The 27648-nt window shown below is 45.6% G+C and overlaps 1 protein-coding gene across 4 annotated transcripts; it reads right to left on the minus strand.

Annotated features, from left to right (window-relative positions):
• Window positions 1-557: 557 nt before the first annotated feature.
• Window positions 558-27648, minus strand: poglut1 (protein O-glucosyltransferase 1). Of its 4 annotated transcripts, none has more exons than XM_041205317.1 (11): window positions 27504-27648; window positions 22115-22205; window positions 20276-20419; window positions 15598-15733; window positions 14975-15096; window positions 14110-14169; window positions 10191-10290; window positions 6888-6946; window positions 4245-4412; window positions 2690-2746; window positions 558-731 (listed from the first exon to the last, which is right to left on the minus strand). In XM_041205317.1, the coding sequence occupies exons 1-11, from the start codon at window positions 27580-27582 to the stop codon at window positions 656-658; spliced, it is 1092 nt and encodes a 363-aa protein (XP_041061251.1). In that variant the 5' UTR covers window positions 27583-27648; the 3' UTR covers window positions 558-655. The 4 variants fall into 4 exon arrangements, with proteins under 4 accessions (XP_041061251.1, XP_041061250.1, XP_041061253.1 ...); XM_041205316.1 differs by having other exon boundaries at window positions 558-1774; XM_041205319.1 differs by lacking the exon at window positions 27504-27648 and adding an exon at window positions 24840-24965 and having other exon boundaries at window positions 558-1774.

The raw sequence follows: 27648 nt of genomic DNA on the forward strand, positions 1-27648 counted from the left end.
TCTTAGACAGCACCCTCCAAATCCATGACCACTATCATCTAGAAGGACAAGGGTAGCAGATAAATGGGAATACCACCACCTGGAAGTTCCTCTTCAAGTCACTCAACAGCCTTTCTTGTAAATATATCGACGCTCCTTCACTGTCGCTGGGTCAAAATCCTGGAAGACCCTTCTTAACAGCACTGTGGGTGTACCTACACCACAGGGACTGCAGCAGTTCAAGAAGGCTGCTCACCACCAACTTCTCAAGGGCAACTAGATATGGGCAATAAATGCTGGCACAGCCAGCGAAGCCCACATCCCTTGAATAAATTTTAAAAAATGATGCAGGTCAATGAACACATGGGGTAATAGGGGAACAGGATTTGGTACAAGTAAGGACATGGGCAGCAGAGTTTTGGATTACCTCAACTTTATAGCAATTAGAATGTTGGAGGCTGGCAAAGAGTAGATTGTATTAGTTAACGCACATTCACCTTGACATTTACCCTGAAATTTGGGGACTGATTACTGATATGGATATAAAATTAAGGAACATTAAAAAAAAACACAAATTATTAAAAAAACCTTTTTATTAAACTGATCAAACCCATCATTTAGTTATTCACAGTTGCAGTGATCGGTTTATTGAATTAGGTGCTGCTGCTGTTGCCGTTCAATGTTCTTTCTGCCCGACATGCTTTGCGTTGCCCACTGCTTGATAAATCTCAAACAGCTTTGTCACATCAGGACTGGAGAGCAAAAATTATACATTTTTTATTAAAACCATTACTGAGTCTCATACCCTGAAGACAAAGCATAATCGGCTGTATTACCTGGCCAACTAACAAAACTCTACAAAGTGGCAGCTTGTTTCACTTCAACATGGCACTGAAACAAACAGCATGCCATATTTCAGGGAATGGATCAGGGAGGTCAGGATTTCTGCTGCCGACCTTTCTGTAACTGGCAAACCTAGAACATGGAACGACAGACAGATAGAGAGGGAGAGGGATGCAGAGGCACCAGGCAGTGATCGAGCTTTCCTCTAGCCAGTGTGTGGAACAGACTCCAGAACGAAACAGTCAATTTAGCAGCTGGATAAACATACGGCCAGGAATAGGCTAAAGTCAGGGGGGTGGTGGAATGGTGCGAGGAACACAATAGCTCCAGCTCCCGCCAGTATCGGGAATGTCGCTTCAAAGACGAGGACGAATAATGAAGATCTGTAGAAGATTCTCGTGAGCTTGCATCCATTTACACTGCATTGGAAAATCTCAAATGGACTCTGCTTCACTGGATTAAATGCAGGATGTTGAGTTCATGACTAAAGAGATCATACATGTTTTGTGCAAGACTTTTTGTTCCTTCTTTCTGATAGCCTTCTGGATAATACCATGTCCCTGGAATTTAAATCAGATGGAGGGGTGAAGCCTTAAATGGGTGGAACCCTGTGCAAGATAGGATGGACTCAGATTGCCCCCAGTTACAAATTCTAATCAAATGGGAATGAGAATGTTATCCATTTCAGCAAACTGGGTCGACTCTGTTGGAATTTTCACAAGGAATGTGTAATACATGTCTTTCAAAGGGACCCTGTAGTTTCTGAATGTCTCCATGTCCAGCAGGCCCTGGGAGTTACAGTTCACTTCGCCTGTGCATGGAAAAGATCTGGTTGTATTTCTTCTGTTTCTTCGGTTTATACAGCAGTAGCTTGGAATATCTCACCAGCAGCTGCTTCCAGTAGCAGGAAATATCGTCCATCTTCAGGTGATCCAGGATAAACTGGCGGCCCCTGTGAAGGTAAATATAACCATCGGGAACTGAGTGACTGGAGTACCCATCTTTAAAAAGACTAGAAACCTGAACGGGGAAACAATTAGATCCAGTATCTCAGCACTAATAACAGGTTAAATATTGGAAACTATACAAATGTGATAGACTGGAGTACATCTTGCCAGCCATGGCTCAGTGGGTAACACTTTCCCCTGGAGGCCAGAAGGTCGTGGGTTCGACTCCCAGTGCAGAGACTTGAGCACAAAGTTCAGTGTAGTGCTGAGGGAATGCTGTACTGTCAGAGATGTTTCAGATGAGACGTTTGCCCTAAAATCCTACGGCACTGTTTCAAAGATCAGGGGGCTTCCAGTTTCCTTATCAATATTTATCCAATAATCAACATCACTAAGATTATATGGTCATCATCACAATGCTGCTTGTGGGAGCTTGCTACGCAAAAATTGGCTGCTACATTTCGAACATTTCAATGGTGACCCCACACTTCAAAGGTACCTCATTAGCTGTAGAGCACTTTGGGACATCCCAAGATTGTGAAAGGCACTATATAAATGCAAACATTTTTCTTTAATATGAAGTGTCCATGTATCCTGAATAACAATCTCATTCAGGTGAGCAGTGTGATACAGAACAGAACGTCACAGTGCTATTGAGGTTATTCTCCTGAGACTGAGGGTGGGGAAGTGAGGGTGACAAGGAACGCCACTGGACAACAACACTGCAGTGAGCTCTCATGGCCTGAACTTAACAAGGAACAAATGTGGAAAAATATATAACCCAGTCATAAAGAACATTGAGTAAAACTATAGTAACAGGCAAAAGGTTTGAGGGAGTATGGGGTTAGAATGAGTGCTGGGTTCCATTAGTGATTTTCTTTTGGTATTATTCAAACTGCAGCGACAGGATTTATACTCACCTCTCTGCGATCTCTCTGGCAAGTCGGTCATTATCCTTAACAAATTGTAACAATTCCCTAAAGCAACAGAGAAACAAGTAAGATAAGCTCATGTGTACAGATTAGGAACAGAAGGGAACTTTTCTGATCACTGAGCCAAAGGTGGAGGATGCACCATTCAATAAAAAGGACCAGCAATTGATGACATTGAAATGTTTCTCTCTGCTCAGTCAAACAAATCTTAGCGGTCCTGTACCTGCATGATTACTGCCTCTGTCCATACTGTGGCTGCACGATTACTGGTCCCTGTATACACTGTACCTGCATGATTACTGCCTCTGTCCACATTGTAGCTGCACGATTACTCTCCCTGTATACACTGTAGCTGCACGATTACTCTCCCTGTATACACTGTACCTGCATAATTACTGCCTCTGTCCACATTGTAGCTGCACGATTACTCCCCCTGTACACCCTGTAGCTGCACGATTACTCTCCCTGTACACACTGTAGCTGCACGATTACTCTCCCTGTACACACTGTAGCTGCACGATTACTCCCCCGTACACCCTGTAGCTGCACGATTACTCTCCCTGTACACACTGTAGCTGCACGATTACTCTCCCTGTACACATTGTAGCTGCATTACTTCCCCTGTACACACTGTAGCTGCACGATTACTCCCCCTGTACACACTGTAGCTGCACGATTATTCTCCCTGTACACACTGTAGCTGCATTACTCCCCCTGTACACACTGTAGCTGCACGATTACTCCCCCTGTACACACTGTAGCTGCACGATTACTCCCCCTGTACACACTGTAGCTGCACGATTACTCCCCCTGTACACACTGTAGCTGCACGATTACTCTCCCTGTACACACTGTAGCTGCATTACTCCCCCTGTACACACTGTAGCTGCACGATTACTCCCCCTGTACACACTGTAGCTGGACGATTACTCTCCCTGTACACACTGTAGCTGCATTACTCCCCCTGTACACACTGTAGCTGCACGATTACTCCCCCTGTACACACTGTAGCTGCACGATTACTCCCCCTGTACACACTGTAGCTGCACGATTACTCCCCCTGTACACACTGTAGCTGCACGATTACTCCCCCTGTACACAGTAGCTGCACGATTAATCCCCCTGTACACCCTGTAGCTGCATTACTTCCCCTGTACACACTGTATCTGCATTACTCCCCCTGTACACACTGTAGCTGCACGATTACTCTCCCTGTACACACTGTAGCTGCATGATTACTCCCACTGTACACACTGTAGCTGCACGATTACTGCATGATTACTCCCGCTGTGCACATGATAGAATTGTTTTATAGATTTTGCTAAAACTGCCCTATTAAAACACCCAAGGGGACAGATTAGAGGGAAAGAGGAATTACTCTGCTGATACATTCCTTTTCCTTCCACAGAAGAGGGGAGTCAGTGTTATTTAATTGCCCTCTTTAAAAATCCATCATGACTCCTAGCCAATTAACAACAGTGTAGTCTGCAGGAGACGGGCCAATGATCTGCCACTGAAGTTGTTGTCCAACGGAGAGTCTTACCGTACATTGGAGAGGTCCTGATTGACAGGGATGTAATGTACCCACGGTTTCAGCTGTGGGTAAAAGAATTCCAGCCATTCATTCCCAACATGGAAAACCAGCGAGCCACACAGAAAGAGGTGCTTAAATCGGAAACTCGCTGCAACACCCCGGAAATTAAATAAATACCTGGGGGAAGGAATAGACTGCTTGTTATTCCCATTAACTGAAAGCAGTAAATTTAATATGTGCACGTAGATTGATTGAAGGTCACAGGCTGGTTTCTCTATGATCTTCTCAGCCTGCTCTCTCAGGTCTCCCTCATTAGCAAAGGCCATTTCCGAGATGCTGGACTGGAGGGATGTGGGGGTGAGATTTGAAATCCAGAACTAAGCGTTCTGTAGAAGCAGCAGCATCACCCCTGCACCCCCTCCCCACGACTGACCCAGGCCAGTAAGTTGGCTGGAGCTCAGTGCCTAAGGAAGGCTGCCAGCTGTCGGAAGATCTCGACCAGCAGAAGAGAAGGGTTCCTTTCCCAGGGATGTATCTGGCCGTGATCACAAGTAAAATCTGGCAAGCTCCCAGGTACAAGAATCCCAGCCAGCCTCTTTGAGAAAGCGTAGGAAATAGGAGCAGGAGTAGGCCACATGGTCCCTTGAGCCTGCTACGCTAGTTAATACGATCAAGGCTGATCTTTTGCCTCAACTCCACCTTCCCACCATATCCCCAAATCCTTTCACTTCCTTAGAATCTAAAAATCCATCGGTCTCAGTCTTGAATGCACTCAACAACTGAGCACCCGCAACTCTCTTGGGTAGAGAATTCCAAAGATTCACAAACCCCTGAGTGAAGAAATTTCTCTTCATCGCAGTCCTAAATGACTGAGCCCTTATCCTGAAACTAGGACCCTTAGTTTTACATTCACCAACCAAGGGAACACAACCTCTTTGCACCTATCCTGTCAAGCCCTCTAAGAACGAAACCACCTCTCATTCTTCTAAATGCCAGAGAATACAGGCTTATTCTATTCAGAAGACAATATATAGCAAATTAATTTCAACATAGATTAGTGTGAGGCGCCACCTTTTTAGGAAGAATAGGAGCTGCAGGCAGCTTGGATAATAAGTCTAAATGAGGATAGAGCAGCAAAGGGATCTAGGAGTACAGGTACACAGATCCATTAAAGTAGCAACACAGTTTATTAAGGTCATAAGAAAAGCAAACAAAACACCAAGGTTCCTTTCCAGACGGATGGAATTGAAAAGCAGTGTATTATGTTAAACTAGTAGAGAACCTTGGTTAGACCATAACTGACTGCTGTGCTCAGTTCTGCTCTCCATATTACAAAAAGAATATAAAGATGTTGGAAAAGGTGCAAACAAGATTCACAAGGATGATATCGGAACTGAGATAGCTATCAGAAAAGGGTTGAACAGACTGGACTCTCGTCTCTTGAAAAGAGAAGGCTGAGGGTGATGCAATTGGACATTTTGGCCTAAGGCAAATACCAACTGGACCATAAGCTTCTGACAGTCTGATATCTTGTTCCTCCTTGAAATAAAGGTATAAGAAGCACTCTTAAAAGAAACTTCAATTTTGCAACCGGAAGGGACAAGTGGCTCGGTCAGTCATACAGGAGACTACAATCAATGTGAAGTTGATCGCTAGTGGGTAACTGAATGTATTTTGGGGATACTTAATTGTCACAGTAGGATAGAAGTAGCTGAGTAACGGATGAACCTAATAAAATTTGATAACTGACCCAGTGCTTTGAGTGTATTCCATTGCTCTTGTAATTCACCTGTCTGAGCCAGAATATCTACAGTCACCAATAAATTCAATAAGAATTTCAGGCCTTTAACATGGGGAAACATGAAACGATCTTAATCAGAAAAATTTTTAACGTCAAACCAGTGAAGGAGCTATTAGGAGAGGTGAAGCTTGTTTAAAGAGGCAGGCTTTACAAGCATCTTAAAGGAAAAATGTTAATGCTTATGGACAGAATTCCACACCTTACGCACGTTAAAACACTGTAGTCGATAGTCAAATCATGCATAAGGACGGGTATCATACAGGGATTTGAACACAAGGATGAAAATTTTAAAATTGAGACATTTAGGCTTCAAAAACAAACGTAGGCCAACGTGAACAGGGGTTGATGGATGAACAGGTTTCACACACAGAATGAAGCATAAAACAAACCCCTGCAATGGAATTTATAGCAGAGAGCATCATGCCAATCACAACCAATCTTGACCATAACACGCCGTGATCCTGACACACTCCTTGAGCAGTGTTAATTACACGAGTAGAACTCTTTCCCTTTAGGGGTTTATCTTTAAATGTCTCTTTCCTTCCCCCACCTACAATCTGAGCTCAATTTCACAGCAAGTAGGCTGCTGAATTAAAGACAAGAATTTCCAGAAATACACAACACAGCCTGTACCACCTGAAAGAAAGATGATAGGCTAATGATTCACACTCATTGGGGTTTGATGAAGTGACTCATGTCAAATGTTAACCTGTCCTTTCTTCTTCAGATGTGGGCTGGCTGGCTGGCTGGCTGTGTACTCCTTGATTCTATTATTAGCCCAATGCTAAGGGAGAGGGTGTGGGAGCAGGAAGGCATAGGATGCACTAGTGAGAAGGTTTTCAATAACGTACTTGTATTTGCAATGGTCCACCAATGAAATTTCTTTAGCAGGAGGTTTTCCTAGCGTATCCTGCAAATAAATCAAATTAATATATCAACGTGTATTTAGATAGTACCTTTAACATAGTGAAACATCGCAGTTTGAGACTGAGCCACATAACAAGGTATTAGGACAAATTACCAAATGCTTGGTCAAAGAGGTAGGTTTTATGAGCACCTTCAAGGAAGAGAGAAGCGGAGAGGTTTAGGGAGGGGATTCCAGAGCTTGGGATTTAAGCGGATGAAGGCAGGGCTGCCAGTGGTGGGGAGATGAAAATGGGGGACATGCAACAGGCACTGGAATTAACACAAGAACGTAAGAAATAGGTGCAGAAGTAGACAATACAGCCTTTCGAGCCGACTCCACCATTCAATACGTTTATAGCTGATCATCAACCTCAACTCCACTATCCTGCTCACTCCCCATCTCCCTTGATTCTGAAAGATCAAAAATTGATCTCAGTCTTGAATGAACTCAATGACAGATCATCCACAACCCTCTGTAGTAGAGAATTACAAAGATTCAGTGAAGATATTTCTCAGTCCTAAATGCTAGACCCCTGAACATGTGGCTTTTTAAAAATTTATTTACAGGATGTGGGTGTCGCTGGCTGGGCCAGCATTTATTGCCCATCCCTAACTGCTCTCGAGAAGGTGGTATTGAGCTACCTCTTTGAACCGCTGCAGTCCCCGTGGTGTAGGTACATCCACAGTGCTGTTAGGGAGGGAGTTCCAGGATTTTGACCCAGCGATAGTGAAGGAACGGTGATATATTTCCAAGTCAGAATGGTGAGTGGCTTGGAGGGGAACTTCCAGGTGGTGGAAGTTCCCATCTATCTGCTGCCCTTGTCCTTCTAGATGGTAGCGGTCATGGATTTAAAAGGTGCTGCCTAAGGAGCCTTGGTGAATTCCTGCAGTGCATCTTGTAGATGGTACACACACTGTTGCTACTGTGCGTCGGTGGTAGAGGGAGTGAATGTTTGTGGATGTGGTGCCAATCAAGCAGCTGCTTTGTCCTGAATGGTGTCAAGCTTCTTGAGTGTTGTGGGAGCTGCACTCACCCAGGCAAGTGGGGAGTATTCCATCACACTCTTGACTTGTGCCTAGTAGATGGTGGACAGACTTTGAGGAGTTAGGAGGTGAGTTACTCACCGCAGAATTCCTAGCCTCTGACCTGCTTCTGTAGCCACAGCATTTATATGGCCGGTCCTGTTCAGTTTCTGGCTTAATAGGAACCCCCGGGTGTTGAGAGTGGGGGATTCAACAATGGCAATGCCATTGAATGTCAAAGGGCGATGGTTAGATTCTCGCTTGTTGGAGATAATCATTGCCTGGCACTTGTTACTTGCTACTTGCCAGCCCAAGCCTGGATATTGTCTGGGTCTTGCTGCATTTCGGCATGGACTGCTTCAGTACCTGAGGAGTCGCAAATGGTGCGAAACATTATGCAATCATCAATGAACATCCGACCTTATGATGAAAGGAAGGTCATTGATGAAACAGCTGAAGGTGGTTGGGCCTAGGACACTACCCTGAGGAACTCCTGCAGTGATGTCCTGGAGCTGAGATGATTGATCTCCAACAACCACAACCACCTTCCTTTGTGTTAGGTATGACTGTCCATGTTCTAGGTTCCCAAAGCAGGGGAAACAACCTCTCAGTGTTTACCCTGTCAAGCCACTTCAGAATCTTGTAGGTTTCCAGGAGATCACCTCTCATTATTTTAAACTCCAAAGTGAATAGGTCCCCTTTACTCAGCTTTTCATCTTAGAACAACCCTCTTATCCAGGGAGCAATATAGTGAAGCTTTGCTGTGCTACCTCCAAGGCAAATATTTCCCTCCTTAGATAGGGAGACCAGAACAGCACACAGTGCTCCAGGTTTGCTTGCTGTACCTACATACTAACTTTCTGTGTTCTTTGTACAAGTACATCCAAGGCTCTCTGAACATCGACATTTGAAAAACTCATGCCTTTTAAAAATATTGGGCCATAACTTCCTAGCTCCCCAGTGTCTGATTTGGGGGCTACCCCAAAGATGTGCTGAGGAATCCCTCTCAGAGGTTTCCAGGTAAGGGTTTGCACGACAATTGCCCAGAATTGCTACTATCCTCCGGACAATTGCGCTGGGATCCATCTGAAAATGCACTTAAATCACAAACTTCGGATGGTTCCACCAGCATTACACCAATAGCTACTCAGAAAAAGTTAGAAGAATTAAAACCTCTTCTAATTTCTGGGTAACTATTGGAAACACCCAGACCTACCCCCATGGGACTCTTCAACACCTCCGGCCCTCCCACCTCTGACCCCACCAACCCCCGGACCTCTGACACCCACCCCACCCGCCAACCCCCTATAGTACAACAATGACTATACTTCAGAAGTTCTACATGGCCCCTGCTGAACTTTTATTTCAATTAACTCACAGAATGTGGGTGTCACTGGCAAGCCTGCATTTATTGTCCACTCCTAAAGTGAATAACCTGCTAGGTCATTTCAGGCAGCAGTTAAGAGGCAACCACTTTTCTGTGGGTATAGGTGGCAGGTTTCCTTCTGTAAAGGGCATTAGTGAACAAATGAGTTTTTACAATAATCTGATAGTTATGTGGTCATCATTACTGATACTAGCTTTTTAATTCCATATTTATTGAATTAACTGAATTTAAATTCTTCAGTTGCAACAGTGGGATTTGAACTCACGTCTCTAGATAATCAGTCCTGCCCTCTGGATTACTAGTCTAGTAAAATAGCCAATAACGTATTTGCTATTCCACACTATCTGCCCTTGTGGCCTCATTGCAAAAACAATATTGCATTTCCACAGCACCTCTAATGTTGTAATATAACCCACAGGTCTGTAATCAGACAAAACAATTTTGACATATAGCCAAAGGATGAAACATAAGGGCAGGTAAACAAAAGCTTGGTTAAAGAGGTTGGTTTTAAGGAGGAGGAGAAAAAGATGGAGAGGCTGAGAGTTTAAGATGAGGGTTTCCAAGCGTACGGTCTAGATGGCTGATGGCAAGCGTACGGTCTAGACGGCTGATGGCAAGCGTACGGTCTAGACGGCTGATGGCAAGGCCGCCAATGGCTTGGTGAAGGAAATCGGGAATGAGAAAGATGCACATTAAGTAAGGTTCCTCATGTAAAGCCAGTTTATTCTAATTAGAAGCATTCTCATACAGCGACTCCATACACCATCAACTGGGTTGAGACTGCCCAATCACATTTCACATGGGAGTTCAATTCAGCCAACTAACTCCAGGATTTTACCTTCTCGGACTTCCAGGCTTGATTTTTAGTGTATTCTGCATCTACCAACGAAGGTTCTTCCCGAGAAAGCAGAATAAGAGGATCTCGTTCAGAGCTCGTCCTGAAAGTGAAACAAGGTAATTTAATTCCATCAGTACAGCTGAACATACATGCACACATCAGAGAGAGTGAATGAGAGACAGAGGGTGAGAGATTATTCATTACATTATGTGTGAGCATGTGTGTGAGAATGATAGGAAGCTGTAAGTTGTTTTATTCATTCATAAGATGGAATGTGGAATGAAGCTTTAGTCAGCTAAATTGTCTAATGGGTTAAATGGTCTAAAAGTGATTATATTGCAGTAAGGAATGGTGTAAACTAATCAAGCAGTGTAAAACTAATTATGCAGAGTATCTTTGAAAAGTTTGTGGTTACAACTGCATCCTGTTATGTGCTAAATGAAACAATAGTGCCAAACGAAACAGAGGTGCCCTGATTAAATCTGCTGATATGGTAATTTATGTAATCTTTATCTAACATAGTTGTAGTTAAACTGTCAAAACAAAAACAAAAATACCTGGAAAAACTCAGCAGGTCTGGCAGCATCTGCGGAGGGGAACACAGTTAACGTTGCGAGTCCGATTGACCCTTCAACAGAACTAAGTAAAAATAGAAGAGAGGTGAAATATAAGCTGGTTTAAGGGGGGGTGGGACAAGTAGAGCTGGATAAAGGGCCAGTGATAGGTGGAGATAACCAAAAGATGTCACAGACAAAAGGACAAAGAGGTGTTGAAGGTGGTGGTATTATCTAAGGAATGTGCTAATTAAGGGTAGAAAGCAGGACAAGCAAGGTACAGATAGCCCTAGTGGGGGTGGGGTGGGGTGAAGGAGTTGAAAAAGGCTAAAAGGTAGAGATAAAACAATGGATGGAAATACATTTAAAAATAATGGAAATAGATGGGAAAAGAAAAATCTACATACATTATTGCGAACAAAGTGGGGGAAAGGGGGTGAGGATGGAGGAGAGAGTTCATGGTCTGAAGTAGTTGAACTCAATATTCAGTCCGGAAGGCTGTAAAGTGCCTAGTCGGAAGATGAGATGCTGTTCCTCCAGTTTGTGTTGAGCTTCACTGGAACAATGCAGCAGGCCAAGGACAGACATGTGGGCAAGAGAGCAGGGTGGAGTGTTGAAATGGCAAGCGACAGGGAGGTCTGGGTAATGCTTGCGGACAGACCGAAGGTGTTCTGCAAAGCGGTCACCTAGTCTGCGTTTGGTCTCTCCAATGTAGAGGAAACCGCATTGGGAGCAGCGAGTGCAGTAGACTAAATTGAGGGAAGGGCAAGTGAAATGCTGCTTCACTTGAAAGGAGTGTTTGGGCCCTTGGTCGATGAGGAGAGGGGAAGTAAAGGGGCAGGTGTTACACCTTCTGCAGTTGCATGGGAAGGTGCCGTGGGAGGGGGTTGAGGTGTAGGGGTTGATGGAGGAGTGGACCAGGGTGTCCCGGAGGGAACAATCCCTGTGGAATGCCCCCGGGGGGGGTGAAGGGAAGACGTGTTTGGTGGTGGCATCATGCTGGAGTTGGCGGAAATGGCGGAGGATGATCCTTTGAATGCGGAGGCTGGTGGTGTGATAAGTGAGGACAAGGGGGACCCTATCATGTTTCAGGGAGGGAGGAGAAGGCGTGAGGGCGGATGCGTGGGAGATGGGCTGGACACGGTTGAGGGCCCTGTCATCGACCGTGGGTGGAAAACCTCGGTTAAGGAAGAAGGAAGACATGTCAGAGGAACTGTTTTTGAAAATGGCATCATCAGAACAGATGCAACGGAGGCAAAGGAACTGAGAGAATGGGATGGAGTCCTTACAGGAAGCGGGGTGTGAGGAGCTGTAGTCGAAGTAGATGTGGGAGTCGGTAGGCTTGTAATGGATATTGGTGGACAGTCTATCACCAGAATTTAAGACTGAGAGGTCAAGGAAGGGAAGGGAAGTGTCAGAGATGGACCATGTGAAAATGATGGAGGGGTGGAAAATGGAAGCAAAATTAATACATTTTTCCAGGTTCAGACGAGAGCATGAAGCAGCACCAAAGTAATCGATGTACCAGAGAAAGAGTTGTGGAAGGAGGCCGGAGTAGGACTGGAACAAGGAATGTTCCACATACCCCATAAGGAGACAGACATAGCTGGGGCCCATGCGGGTACCCATAGCCACACCTTTTATTTGGAGGAAGTGAGAGGAGTTTAAGGAGAAATTGTTCAGTGAGAGAACAAGTTCAGCCAGACGGAGGAGAGTAGTGGTGGATGGGGATTGTTCGGGCCTATGTTTGAGGAAGAAGCGGAGAGCCCTCAGACCATCCTGGTGGGGGAATGGGTTTTTGTTCTCTAATTCTATGTTTATTGTCTCACCTATTCCTTCTGTTTACCTTCTCCCTTACCATCCTCTTTCAATATATTTGTAAAAACTTCTACTGCTCTGACAATACTTGCAAGTTTTTAGTTTGCTCTCCCTTCTTGTACCTCTTACTCTCTCTGCGCTGGATCACTTTGTTGCTTTTAATAGTTCTTGCAGTTCAGAGAAGAAATGTTGGAAGTGCAGCAGGATTGGGTTAACTGGGCACTGGAAGGATTATTGCCTAATGAGTAAGCAAAATATAACGCATATCTTATCATTTGATTGAGGTAAATGTAGTCATTTTGTTCTGCAGAGTAGTGGTGGATGGGAATTGTTCAGGCCTCTGTTTGAGGAAGAAATGGAGAGCCATCAGACCATCTCGGTGGGAGATGGAGGTGTAGAGGGATTGGACGGCCATGGTGAAGAGGAGGCGGTTGGGGCCAGGGAACTGGAAATTGTTGATATGATGTAGGGTGTCAGAGGAATCACAGAGGTAGGTGGGAAGGGATTGGACAAGAGGAGAGAGAATGGAGTCAAGATAGCAAGAAATGAGTTCCGTGGGGCAGGAACAGGCTGACACAATCGGTCTGCCAGGACAGTCCTGTTTGTGGATTTTGGGTAGGAGGTAGAAGCGGGCGGTCCGAGGTTGGGAGACTATCAGGTTGGAAGCTGTGGAAGGAAGATCTCCAGAGGAGGTGAGGTCAGTGACAGTCCTGGAAACAATGGCTTGATGTTCAGTGGTGGAGTCATGGTCCGGGGGAGGTAGGAGGAAGTGTCTGCGAGTTGACGCTCAGCCTCTGCGAGGTAGAGGTCAGTGCCCCAGACAGTAGTTAAACTGTCTCCTGTCTTATTGTGAAATGTACCATTAGCCTGTAATTGTATTACTGTGTTGTCCCTTTGATCGTGCTAACCATGAAATAACTGTGATTTCTTGATGTACGAACCTTATATGGTATGAATTTCCTGTTAGGAGTATAAAGGACGCTGGATTCTCTGTTCAGGGTAGTAAGACTGACTAAGAACCACGTGTGGTGTCCTGAACAGCCGACTCCCCTGCATGCTTGAATAAATATAGTTTTGCTTCTACCAAGTCTTTGTTCTTGTAGTTGTGTCGTGATTCGCCAGTATCACTGTCACGGTCAGCATGTATTGACCATCCATAATTGCCCTAGACAAGATGGTGGTCAGCCACTATTCTGAATACAACTGAGTGGCTAGGTGGGCCACTTCAGCAGGCAGTTAAGAGTCAACCACATTTGCTACGGGTTTGGAGGCACATTTAGGTGCTTCCCTAACAGCAATCCTCAGCCCAAATCTCACAACACTGCACTCTACCGTACAAGTGCTTCCAGAACAGTCATTCTGTGAATCTCTCCTGCGTTGATCTAACTTATTTTCACTGCAGCTTTTACATAGGAAAACTGTGGGATCAACCCTTGTGCTGTGAATGGCAAGAAGCACGCAAGGGGTTCAGGGAGATTTAGTAATCTAATTTTACAATAATTCCCAGCCACCATGCACTGCGTTGTAAGTTATAATTATTACCTTACCTTGATCCTCTAAAGAAACCTTTTGAGACTTTCTTCTCCCAAGGCCACTTTTCAGCAGATCTAGCGGAGGGAACAAAAAAGGGCCAGTTAAATTTGAAGTGATAGGTGCTAAGTGCTCATTGTGATAAGTGTTCATTGTGGACACTTAGCCCTCATGTTGCAAACTCAGGATTGCATTACTACTCTACAGGCTGTTCTATTTGTAGCATTTAGAAAGGGAAAAGAAGAAGAGTTTGTCTTTGTGCCCATTCTCTCCACATGCACACTTTACCTTGACAAAGATACTGCCTCACCAATTCAATTTCATGTGAGAGACAGTCACAGGTAAATCTTCAAGAAAGAAAGAAAGACTTGCTTTCCAAGGCACCTTTCATAACCTCAGGACACACTGCCAGTGACTACACTTCACAAGTGTTTCATTGGTGGTATAATATGTAGGCATGTTCTGAGGTTGTGAAAGGCATTACAGAAATGCAAGTTCTTTCTCTCTTTGTAGTGGATAAATGTGGTGTGGTTTGTAAGCACCAAGACTAAGGAATAAATCAAATTCCACATTTCCTATCCGTTCAATGCGTACTTTCTTTGTGATTATTGAAGATTCTAATTATATCATAGACCAACACAAACATGTTGAGCCATGGATCTCATTATCAGCCACAGCAGTGACATGACTCAGTGAGACCAGTCTGCCTGCTTTCCTTGGGTCATCCAGGCACTATCCCAATCACCGGATCCGATAGGCATAAAACAACCTGGTGAATGGCAGAGCCAGGGCTGCTAGCCAAATGCTCCCACTATTCATATAGTCAGACTCTCTATAAGAGAGTTCTCTTCACACCGATTCTAGTCAGCAAATTTGACTCACACTTTTAACTCCATTCTCATTAGATCCCAGCGTCCAAGTCCTGTGGGGTAAATGGGCCAAACTGCTGGACCTCCCTCCCAGAAGGTCCATGCGGGGTACATGATGTCATAGTATTCTGATGTCTGTAAGAGAGAAATAAGTTACTGCATTGTTTTAAATGCACTGTAAAGGCCAATTTGAAAGTTGGACATTGTTCAAAGCTTCCTTTAATGCTAAGATAAAAGCAAAATACTGCGGATGCTGGAAATCTATAACAAAAACAAAAATACCTGGGAAAACTCAGCAGGTCTGACAACATCTGCAGAGAGGGAGACAGTTAATGTTTTGAGTCCGGATGACTCTTCATCAGAATTAAGACATATAGAAATGTGATGAAATATAAGCTGGTGGTGGTGGGGGGGGGGGGAGGGGGAGTGTGTGTGTGTGTGCGTGCGTGTGTGTGTGTGCACCCTCCCACCACCCCCCCTCCTCTACCAGCTTATACCTCATCTCATTTCCATATGTCTTAGTTCTAAAGAAGAGTCATACGGACTCGAAACGTCAACTGTGTCCCTCTCCGCAGATGCTGTCAGACCTGCTGAGTTTTTCCAGGTATTTTTGTTTTTTGCTCCTTTAATGCTTACCTTGCTGAAGGAGAAAACAGGCCTAACGGGCTTCATCCAGTGTGGAACCTGAGGATAGTCTCGGACATTGAGCACAAATTCCATGTCAGGGAGTTTGTCAATTATTTCCAGTATAAAATGCTCTACCCCACTGCACCTAAACTCAAAACAAAAAGGAGTAAGAAAGTGATCTGCTGGCTGAGTGACTTGTCAGAAACTAACAAGTGTTTAAGCTACAAATGGAGAGACATAAAGAGAAGCAGAGAAAAAAAATTGTATGTGCTGCATTAATAGTATCCCACAACATATTGCCACAGAGTGGTGAGATCAGTGTGCCTTTGGCTTCATGTTCTCATTCAACATTCCCTCATTAGTTTGGGCTTGTTTCAATTTTATCTTTGTGGTTTCTTTCAGCTCATTACTCGCTTCATTCCCCTGAATGAAAATCTCTCTGCGCAAGATGCTGATTCCAGCCCAAATGCACAGGACCCCACCTGAGGAGCTGTCACAGGCCAGCCCCATCAGACGTGCATCTTGGATGCACAGAGACAAACTGATTGATAAAAAACTAATTGAAATGACAGGCACATGCTTTACGAGGAAAAGTGCTGAATTCGAGTTGAAGCAAAGTGAAGGACCTTTCCTCATTCTCACATTCACATGGTCTTGTGTCTGAAGCTATTGCTTTGTCTGTACAATAGCAGACACATTAATTATTAATTAAAAGATGCTCATACATCCAGGCAATAACTTTCACAAAGATTATTGAAAATCTAATCCAGCAGAGTTCCTGGCAGACAGCTGGTTTGACCCAAGTTAAATTTTCAGTAATTGTTTTTGGTTTTAATTTCTTACTAGATCTTGAACACTTTATTTTAACAGCAACCACACTCCAATCAAGGCCGGCCTCAATGTTACAAAAACAGAAAATGCTGGAAAAACTCAGCAGGTCTAACAGCCTGTTATGATCAACGCAGTTGGTAAAGTGGATTTATTTAAAAATCCCAGAGGGAAACTTTAAACAACTTTCATAACCTATAATTGTAAGTGTTATGTTTGAGGTGCGACTCTAAATTCAGGAATCAGACCACCAGCTCTCAAGGTTTTACATTAAACTAAATGAAACATTTTATTAATTTACACAGGTAAAATATACATACACATGGTTCCAAATTACCACTATCATAACTTTTAACAAATCCCCAAACTAATCTCCATTAAGGCAACAGCAACCCATAGACTTAACCAAACACCAGGCATAGCATTTTCACCTTATGAATTCAAAATGAGTTTCTTTTCACTTTGGTTCCTGTGGAGCCAGTTGGAGGCTTACAGCTGCCTTTTGATCTCACATTGCCTCTGCCCTGCGCACCCAAATTGTTGTCTTGTTATACCTACCACTGCCCCTTGAATGTAAGTTCTCATTGTATCACCAGTCTCTTCTAACAATAAAACCCCCTTCATAGTACCAATGTTATTAGTAATATAAACATATTGTTTGGTAGCTGCTAGATAGGCGTCAGTTTTCATCCCACCTCTTGAATGCTCTATTCAAAAAATGCAAATGCACGCTATCTCCCTCACATATCAAAACTAGTACACATCAAAGCACCCAGACTAGCTGGCTTTAATCCAATTAAGACACACCCACTGACTAAGCCTCTATTTAAAAAGAAAAATATTTTCCAAAATATTATATACATTTATAGCTTCATGACACAGCATCTGTGGAGAGAGAAATGGTGTTAATGTTGAGTCCGTATGAGCCTTCTTCAAAGCTCTGAAGAAAGGTCAGATGGACTCAAAACATTAACTCTGTTTCTCTCTCCACAGATGCTGTCAGACCTGCTGAGTTTTTCCAGCATTTTCTATGTTTGTTTCAGATTTGCAGCATCCGCAGTATTTTGCTTTTATCTTAGGCCTCAATGTTATCCTGATTTCACTCATACAGAACTTTATGGTTTAAAACAAGAAACAGCTGCAACATTTAATTCACTCCCTCCAAAGTCTGACTGTAGCTTGCCCTGAAATGAACCGTCTCCAAATTACTGAATCTTCTTAGGGGACTGACTGCATTATACCAGGGAGAGAAACACTTGAAATTTCTCCTCAACAAATTCCCCAGCTAGTTAGCAAGGGTTATCAGGTTGACATTGCCCTACTTTACTCTATCCTTACAAACTGGATGATAGTCCAATGGTCCCAGTGGGGTTGCCACCATTGTAGTCGATAGAATAATTATTTGGGTCCATACTTATCTGGCTTCCACGTAATCTATTTCTAAATCTATTTCTAAACTTTAAAAGGATTTGAAGTAGATAAACAGAGCAATATTATTTTCAATGTTCAGTGAATTGATAACAAGGGGACCATAAATGCAGTTTTAGCAGTGGAATATAAACAAGAGGTTGGGAGAATCTTTTGGGCCTAAGAATTCTTGGGCTATACAATTCATAACTCCAAGTGTCTACTGAAATGTCTGAAATCACGGTATTTAACAGGAAATTGTAATAACACCCAAAGTAGAGAGAAAATATTAAATGCTGTAGGAAAAGAGCAGGAAATAGATAGTTCCAAAAACATTCAAGTACGAGAGACACAAAAATTAGTAAAATTAATTATAACTTTTTCATCCAAAGGGTGATCGAAACCATTCAAAAATAGAAATGCCTGTTTAGGGGACTGGTCATGAACTACTTCAAAAAATTATTTTCCTTAACAACATCTCCTAAAAGTTAGCTCCTTGAAAATGAACCTGGTTTTGTATATTATTGAACAATATGCACAGATATCATTGTCCAACTCATACTTTAAATACCCAACTGATAGGGAATCATAGAATGGTTACAGCACAAGAGGCCATTTGGCCCCTCAAGTCTGTGCCAACGTTCTGCAAGAGTAATTTAGCTATTTCCACTCTCCTGCCCTTTCCCTGTACCTTGCAAAGCTTTTCTCTTCAGATGTCTATCCAATTCCCTTTCGAAAGCCAAGACTGAATCTGCCTCCAGCACACACAGACAGTGTATTCCAGATTCTAATCACTTGCTACGTAAAAAAGATTTCCTCAGGTCACAATTGCTTCTTTTGCTGATTACCATAACACTGTGTCCTCCGGTTTTGACCCTTCCTCCAATGGGAAATTTTCTCTATATCTATTCTTTCATGATTTTGAACGCAGCTCCCAAATCTTGCATCATTTTATCATATGTTGAAAAGTTTAAATTGTGCTAACTACCCACACCAGGATTTGAAATAGTTTGGGTGCTCTATAAACTGTAGGTATTTATGTAGTGCTCATGTAAAAAGACAGCTCAGAATGCTCGTACAACCAAGAGGTGGACAAGAGGGATCAAGAGAGGCACTCTGAAATAAGAACATAAGAAAGAGGAGCAGGAGTGGGAGTAGGTCATTCAGCCCTTCAAGCCTGCTCTGCCATTCGATGAGATCATGGCTGATCTTCTATTTCAACACTTTTTTCCTGCACTATTCCTGTATCCTTTGATGTTTTTAATGTGTAGAAATCTCAGTCTTGAACATACTCAATGAATGAGTCTCCACAGCCAGCTGGGACAGATAATTCCAAAGATCCGCCACCCTCTGAGTGAAGAAATTCCTCATCTCAGTCCTAAATGACCTGCCCCTTATTCAGAGACTGTGTCCTCTGGTTCTAGACCCCCAGCCAAGGGAAACACCCTTCCTGCATCTACCCTGTCAAGCCCTGTAAGAATTTTGTATGGTTGAATAACATTATCTCTCATTCTTCTAAATTCGAGAATAAAGGCCCAGTGTATTTAATCTTTCCTCATAGGACAATCCCTTCACACCCCCAGGAGTTAATTTAGTTCCTGGTTAAGGTCTGGAACCTTCGTTGCAGGTGAGGTTATTGGTGGTTTGGGAAGGCAGGGAAAGGGGCAGTTAGACAAACTTGTTTTTTGGAACCTAGAGAGCTCCAGAAGGCTGGGGCAGAATGATCAAAGGATTGACCTCCACTAGCGCAGCAGCGATCAAACAGCAACCCAGAGTCTAAGCATCACACAGTGTGGGCTTAGCACTTGTGGTTTGAAGAGATCACTGAAATTGGCCATGGAGGGATTTACAAGGGGACAGGGTGAGAGTACTGAAGTGAATTCACTGGGGCAAAGGCGAGACTTGCATGGAGGAGTTTGGGTTGGGAGGACTTGGGTCGTAGAATTCTGCATTAACCAATATTTGAGGACAGTAGTGGCTGGAGAAGCAACATGGAAGCCATTTGAGAAATTAACTTTAGAGATGAATGGATTAGTGTTACAGCAGTAGAGTGGGAGAGATAGAATGTTGGGGGCAATTTTCCAGGTGTGTAAGGAGGCAGAACTGGCAAGAAACTGGATGTCAGGTATAAAAAGTTCAGCTTGGGACCAAAGACCAGGGAATGAGCTCAAAGGTGTTTTCTGGTTTTTTGACTGTAATCTTTCCTTATCCTATTGTGTGACTCACATCTAGTATATCCTACCGAAGGTTCTACTCATTCTTCGCTGCATGTTAGGGTGTCTGTTTGAACAAGCTGCACCATGTATACTGGGAGTCAGGCTTCCTGTGGTTAACTGATGTTGGGCCAATTTCATGGTCAGAAACCTCTCAAGGAAAAGACTCTACCTCTTTGTTCATTTCAGTCCCATATTACAAATGCACCAAATCCCAGCAGGCCTGGCTGTTCCCCCACCTGGCAGGAAACATGCAGTCGTCTTGGCGATACAGCTTGCCCTTTATTATCTGGTAGTGAGTCCCTACATTTTGACTGACAGTCTCTGCCATCATGACATCGGAGATTCCTTGCTTGAAGTGTGAAAGGTCATCTTCTAGGACACTGAATAAAAAGTGAAAAAAGATCCTTACAAAAGGCTCACTGGCCAAAGACGTACATTTAGATTTTTCCAGTCCACGTTACTATTTTCACAGGGGGAAAGAAAGTCTATTAATGTATCCGTACCCTGTGGAATCTGAGTTAATAATGAGGGTCTGCACCAACTTTTGAGGGGTATGAAACACACACAATTCACAAACCATCACACAGGTGAGGGTATTTATACAAACAAAGGAACACTAGTAATTCAAGAATGCTGAAACATTCAATTCATTGCAGAGATGAAGTTAGACTGGCTGTAAAGCAGTTGAAGAATAGTGAGACAATGTGACGATATGTCAGACATGTCATATTTAGTGGGAGATGGTGGTGTAATGGTAACGTCACTGGGCTCATGACCTCAAGGCCCAGGCTAATGCCCTGGGGACAGGGGCTCCACCATGGCAGCCGATGGAATTTAAATTCAATTCATACATTTAATTTTTAAAAAATCTGGAATTGCAAGATCTTCTCAGTAACGGTAACCATGAAACTATCATTGATTGTCGTAAAAACCCATCTGATTCACCAATGACTTTTAGAGAAAGCAATCTGTCAGTCTTACCTGGTCTGGCCTACATGTGACTCCAGGCTAGCAGCAATGTGGTTGACTCTCAACTGCTCTCAAGGGCAATTAGGGATGGACAACAAATGCTGGCCTTGCCAGAGGTCCCATTTCTCATGAACAAATTTTTAAAAATTCTCTTCAGGTTAGCTTCTGGGAGTATCTCACAGCCAGCTAAAGTTTTTGTGTGTGTGTCGGCGGGGGGTCGCAGGCTCACTGTGGTTTTCCATCCACGATTTTCCAGAGTGTGCTCATGACTTGCAAGTACAAGAACTCCAAAACAATTGCCTTTAAAGTTTCACTAGTTTTAAAATCTATCACCAGGAACGAAGCACTCCCATTTGCCGTAGGGAGATTTACTGTTCATCACCTAAGGTGGCATGGGGAAGATTTGATTTTTCTACATTATTTCTTAGGGATGTAAGCATTTATTGCCCAAGAAAACGATGGTGGTGAGAAACCTTCTTGAGAATCTGTTTTTACAACAGAGTCAATTCTTAGCCTGCTTCAGAGTGGGGGGGCATCAAGAAACAACCATGCTGTGCACTAGAGTCACACATTGGCCAAAACAAGTGAGCACAGCGGGTTCCATTCCTTTATAAGAACATCAGTGAATCTTTCAACGGCAGCTTCCACAAACATAACTCCTGGTGCCAGCCCACCCATCACCAGGCTTAACAAATTCAATTTCATGACATGCCCTGGTGGCATTTGAACTCCTGATGTCTGATCGCTGCCCAGTACTAGCTAAAAAAGGTGGAGATAGCAGCAAGGGATGTGCTAACTTCTATGTTGCAAAGGAAGTCATTTCCACCAATGATTTGGTGAAGTGCTATCTGTCTGTCAAGAGACACCCTTGCCCCTGTTGGAGAGTTACAGCACCATAAGGTTGTGCGTTTGGCTGCTCCAATCTCTACCCCATGCATGTGTGACCTCAATCTGATATTGCCACCAGAGGTTTTATGGCCAGGTGAAGGGAATGACAGCTGAAGCCACTGGCGATCACAGCTACAGGAAAGTGATAATATTAAGTCACAATTCAAAATCCATAATATACTTTAAAAAGATTTAAAATTCTAAAGGTAAGGCCGTACCTTTGGTGACAGCTGCAGTTATGCTGGGTGCAGGGTTGGTAAGATCTTATAGCTGCTGATATCTTGTCCTTGTACTTGTGCCAACTTTCATCTAAAAAAATATAAGGGTCACACTGTTAGAAGTAGAGTCATAATCAACAAATGTTGAGTGGATTTAACAGCTTGATTGTGGCTGAATTGAGAGAGGTGCCAGTAATGCCATTCTGTCCCCTCAGTGCTGTGTTACAGCAAGTGGGCCTGTTTCCTAGTAGGTCAAATACATCAAATTTGCAAACCACCTGTGTAAAAGTTTAATAAATATGTTATTTAAAAAATAACAAATTTATAGATTTTTTTGGAAACTCCACATTCCAAAAGCAACATCAGACAAGGATGCTTATCTAACAAGCTTATCGGTCACACCATAAGGCTGGTTGCAAAATGACATTCACAGTGAGATTTGGATCAGTGAAAGGGAAGAGGGAGCTTCACTCTGCGTTACGTGTTCTGTGCCTCAGCTGGAAGCCGGTGGTACTAACACTCGGTGGAAAATGTTGTATTTCTAAGGAAGGACTGACATCCCTAATTTCAAAAACACAAAAATTAACAGGTGACCTTGGGCTGTGTAGCAGGAAGAATTTAGGAGGTCAGAGTTACATAGTTAACTCTGAGCAACGAGTTACCTTCATTTTACTAGGTAACTCTCCAGTCCAACAAGTTACATTTGTAGTTTTCTCAAAATGACCAGTGCACAAGAGATAGGAGCAGGAACAGACCATATGGCCCATCGAGCCTACCCCACCATTAATACAATCATGCCTGATGCTCAGCTTCAACTCCACTTTCCCAACTGCTTCCCATGTCCCTTGATTCCCAGAGACACCAAAAATCTGTCTATCCCAGTCTTAAATATAATCTATGATGGGGCATCCTCACCCTGTGGGGTAGAGAATTCCAAAGATTCACAACCCTTTGAGTCAAGAACTTTCTCATCTCAGTCCTAAATGAATCAACCCCTCATTCTGAGACTGCCCTTGTGTTCTAGATTCTGCAGTCAGGGGAAACGATCTCAGTGTCTCCTCCGTCAAGGCCCTTCAGGATCTTGTACGTGTCAATGAGATCACTTCTCACCCTTCTAAATTCGAAAGCATAGGCCCAATTTACTCAGCATCTCATCATAGGACCACCCTCTCACCCCAGCAACCAATCTAGTGAAACTTCACTGTGCCACTTCCAGTACAACTATATCCTACCTTAAATACAGATATCAAAACTTATACACTATTCCAGGTGCGCTCTCATCAAAGCTCTGTACAATTGTAGCATGACTTCTTTATTCCTGTACTCCAATGCCCTTGCAATAAAGGCTAACATGCCATTTGCCTTCCCAATTGCTTGATGCACCTGCATGTTAACTTTCTGTTTCATATATGAGCACATCCAAGTCTCTCTGAATATCAATATTTACAAGTTTCACGCTTTTTAAAAATAATCCTGCTTTTCTATTCTTACAAACAAAGTGAACAGCTTCACACTTCCCCACTTAATACTCCAACTGCCATACTGTTGCTAACTCACTGAACCTCATCTGTCTCTTTGAAGCCTATGTCCTCCTCATAGCTTACATTTCTACCTAGCTTTGCATCATCGGCAAACTTACATTATTCTTTGTTGCTTTGTCTAAGTCATGAATATAGATTGTAAACAGCTGAGGCCCCAGATCTGATCCTTGCAACACTCCACTAGTCACTGCCTGCCAACTTGAAATTGCCCCATTTATGCTCACTCTTTGTTTCCTGTCTGTTAACTAATCCTCTGCCCATTCTGATATATTACCCCAACTCCATGAGCCTTTATTTTGCCTATTAACCTTTAGCATGGAACCTCATCAAATGCCATTTGGAAACCCAGGTACACTACCGAAACCCCTTTATAAAGCCTATTAGTTACATCCTCAAAAAACTCTAACACGTTTGTCAAGTGCGATTTTCCTTTCGTAAAACCATGTTGTCTTTGTCTGATCATAATATGATTTTCTAAGTGAATTGTTCAGACTTCCTTAATAAGATTCCAGCATTTTCCTAGTGATTATTGTCAAGCTAACTGGCCTGTAGTTGTTCCCTGATTTTTTCTCTCTCATCTTTCTTGAATAGCGGTGTTACATTTGCTAACTTCCAATCTGCTAGGATCGTTCCAGAATCTGGGGAGTTTGGGATCATTCCAGTGCATCCCCCATCTCTGCAGCTATCTCTGCAATGTAATTTCACCAGATTACCAGAGCCTAGAGGGTTAAATTATGATGACAGGTTACATAAAAATTGCCTTGTATTCCATTGAATTTCGAAGTTAATTTACTTAAAAAGTTAAAAGGATTTGATAGGGTAGAATCAAAAGGTCGTCTCCCCCAATAGGAAAATCAAGAAGACAGCAAAATAGGAACCAGGCTATTCAGGAGTGATATCAGAAAACATTTTTCCAAAGGAGAATGGAAATCTGGAACTCTCTCCCCTCAAAAGGGGAAACCAGGGGTTAATTAGCGCTTGCAATGCTGCGGTAGACTTTTGTTGGGTAAGGTTGTCAATCTATTTGGAGCAAAGACAGGTAAATGGAGTGAAGGTACAAATCAGCCATCCTCTATCTGAACGGCAGGGAGATGCTTGGTCTACTCCCATTCTTAATGCTCAATCATGGAAATGACAACAACTTGAATGATTTCTACAAATTAATAGCAGTGTTTCTCACTCACTTTTGTAATTCTCCACCAAGCAGTTTACAACAGCATTGATCAGTGGTGCAACAGTGCCACCATCAGGCAATTCTCATATCAGTTAAATCTGACTCAATAAGTCTCACTGATAAAGGAGTCTGCCTCTCATCAACCAAACTATTAGCATGTGTAATATTACTTAACATGGAGGTGCCCCCACCACCCCCCACCCGCCCACCCCCATGTTCTACCCCTGGTGCACCTCCCCCGCCATGCTCTAGCCCCTGGATTCATCCCTCCTCCATGCTGTACCCCCTGGTCTCCACCGCCCCCCCCCCTAATATTGTACTCCCTGATATCCCCTCTCTCCGACACCGTAGTCCTGACTTTCCCCCTACTCCATGCTATAGTCCGGATTCCACTCCCCCAACCCCGTGTTGTATCTCCTGGTTTCCCTTCATGCATGCTGTATTTCCCCCTTCCCCTACCCTGTACCCCCTCCGCTTCCTGTATCCCCGATCCCCCCACCTCCTCCACCCTGTATCCCCGATCTCCGCCCCACCTCCCCCTGTATCGCCCCTCCTCTCCCCCCGTATCCCTGATCCCCCACCTCCTCCCCCCTGTATCCCTGATCCCCCCCACCTCCCCCCTGTATCCCTGATCCCCCCCACCTCCCCCCTGTATCCCTGATCCCCCCCACCCCCCCCCCCACCCCCCCATATCCCTGATCCCCCACCTACCCCCTGTATCCCTGATCCCCCCAACCTCCCCCTGTATCCCTGATCCCCCCCCACCTCCCTGTATCCCTGATCCCCCCACCTCCCCCCGTATCCTTGATTCCCCCCGCCACTTCCCCCCTGTATCCCTGATCCCACCCCCCACCTCCCCCTGTATCCCTGATCCCCCCCACCTCCTCCCTGTATCCCTGATCCACCTCCCCCCTGTATCCCTGATCCCACCCCACCTCCCCCCTGTATCCCTGATCCCACCCCCACCTCCTCCCTGTATCCCTGATCCACCTCCCCCCTGTATCCCTGATCCCACCCCACCTCCCCCCTGTATCCCTGATCCCCCCCACCTCCCCCCTGTATCCCTGATCCCCCCCACCTCCCCCCTGTATCCCTGATCCACCTCCCCCCTGTATCCCTGATCCCACCCCCCCCCCTGTATCCCTGACCACCCCCCCACCTGTATCCCTGATCCCACCCCCCCACCTCCCCCCTGTATCCCTGATCCCCCCCACCTCCCCTCTGTATCCCTGATCCCACCCCCCCCCCGTATCCATGACCACCCCCCCACCTGTATCCCTGATCCCCCTCCACCTCCCTGATCCCACCCCCCCACCTCCCCACTGTATCCCTGATGCCCCCACCTCCCCCCTGTATCCTTGATTCCCCCCGCCACCTCCTCCTTGTATCCCTGATCCCCTCCACCTCCCCACTGTATCCAATTCCCCCCCACCTCCCCCCTGTATCCCTGATCCCCCCCACCTCCCCCCTGTATCCCTGATCCCCCCCCACCTCCCCCCTGTATCCCTGATCCCCCCCCACCTCCCCCCTGTATCCCTGATGCCCCCCCACCTCCCCCCGTATCCCTGATCCCACCCCCCCCACCTCCCCCCCCTGTATCCCTGATCCCCCCCCACCTCCCCCCTGTATCCCTGATGCCCCCCCACCTCCCCCCGTATCCCTGATCCCCCCCGCCTGTATCCCTGATCCCCCCACCTCCCCCCCGTATCCCTGACCCCCCCCCCGCCTGTATCCCTGATCCCCCCCACCTCCCCCCCCCGTATCCCTGACACCCCCCACCTGCATCCCTGATCCCCCCCCACCTGTATCCCTGATCCCCCCCACCTCCCCCCCTGTATCCCTGATCCCACCCCCCCCACCTCCCCCCCCTGTATTCCTGATCCCCCCCCACCTCCCCCCTGTATCCCTGATCCACCTCCCCCCCGTATCCCTGATCCCACCCCCCCCACCTCCCCCCCCGTATCCCTGACCCCCCCCCCCCCGCTTGTATCCCTGATCCCCCCCACCTCCCCCCCCGTATCCCTGACCCCCCCCGCCTGTATCCCTGATCCCCCCCACCTCCCCCCCGTATCCCTGACCCCCCCCCCCCGCCTGTATCCCTGATCCCCCCCACCTCCCCCCCGTATCCCTGACCCCCCCCCCCCGCCTGTATCCCTGATCCCCCCCACCTCCCCCCCGTATCCCTGACACCCCCCCCGCCTGTATCCCTGATCCCCCCCACCTCCCCCCCGTATCCCTGACACCCCCACCCCCCCGCCTGTATCCCTGATCCCACCCCCCCCACCTCCCCCCCCCGTATCCCTGACCCCCCTCCCACCTCCCCCCCTGTATCCCTGATCCCCCTCCCACCTCCCCCCCTGTATCCCTGATCCCCCCCCACCTCCCCCCCTGTATCCCTGACACCCCCCCCACCTGTATCCCTGATCCCCCCCACCTCCCCCCTGTATCCCTGATCCCCCCCACCTCCCCCATGTATCCCTGACACCCCCCCACCTGTATCCCTGATCCCACCCCCCCCCCACCTCCCCCATGTATCCCTGTTCCCCCCCCCACCCCCGTATCCCGGGTTTGTGTAAACACCCGGCTCTGAGGACCCCCCTGCCAGTCTCGGTCTCCGCTCCTGGTGAGATTGAGCAGCTTGTGCGTCTCGCCCGGGGCCCGGCAGCCGCTTTACCTGCTGGGGAGCTGCTGGCGGCCGCCCACAGGCTCTGACTGCAGAGAGCCGCCGCCAACAGCCGCCATCTTACCGCCATAGCGCACTGCGCCTGCGCACACCCACCGCCCCGCACTCCATTGGTCGGCCTGGCCGCCGCGCACTG

The sequence above is a fragment of the Carcharodon carcharias genome, chromosome 14 (genome assembly GCF_017639515.1).
Source record: "Carcharodon carcharias isolate sCarCar2 chromosome 14, sCarCar2.pri, whole genome shotgun sequence".
NCBI lineage: Eukaryota > Metazoa > Chordata > Chondrichthyes > Lamniformes > Lamnidae > Carcharodon > Carcharodon carcharias.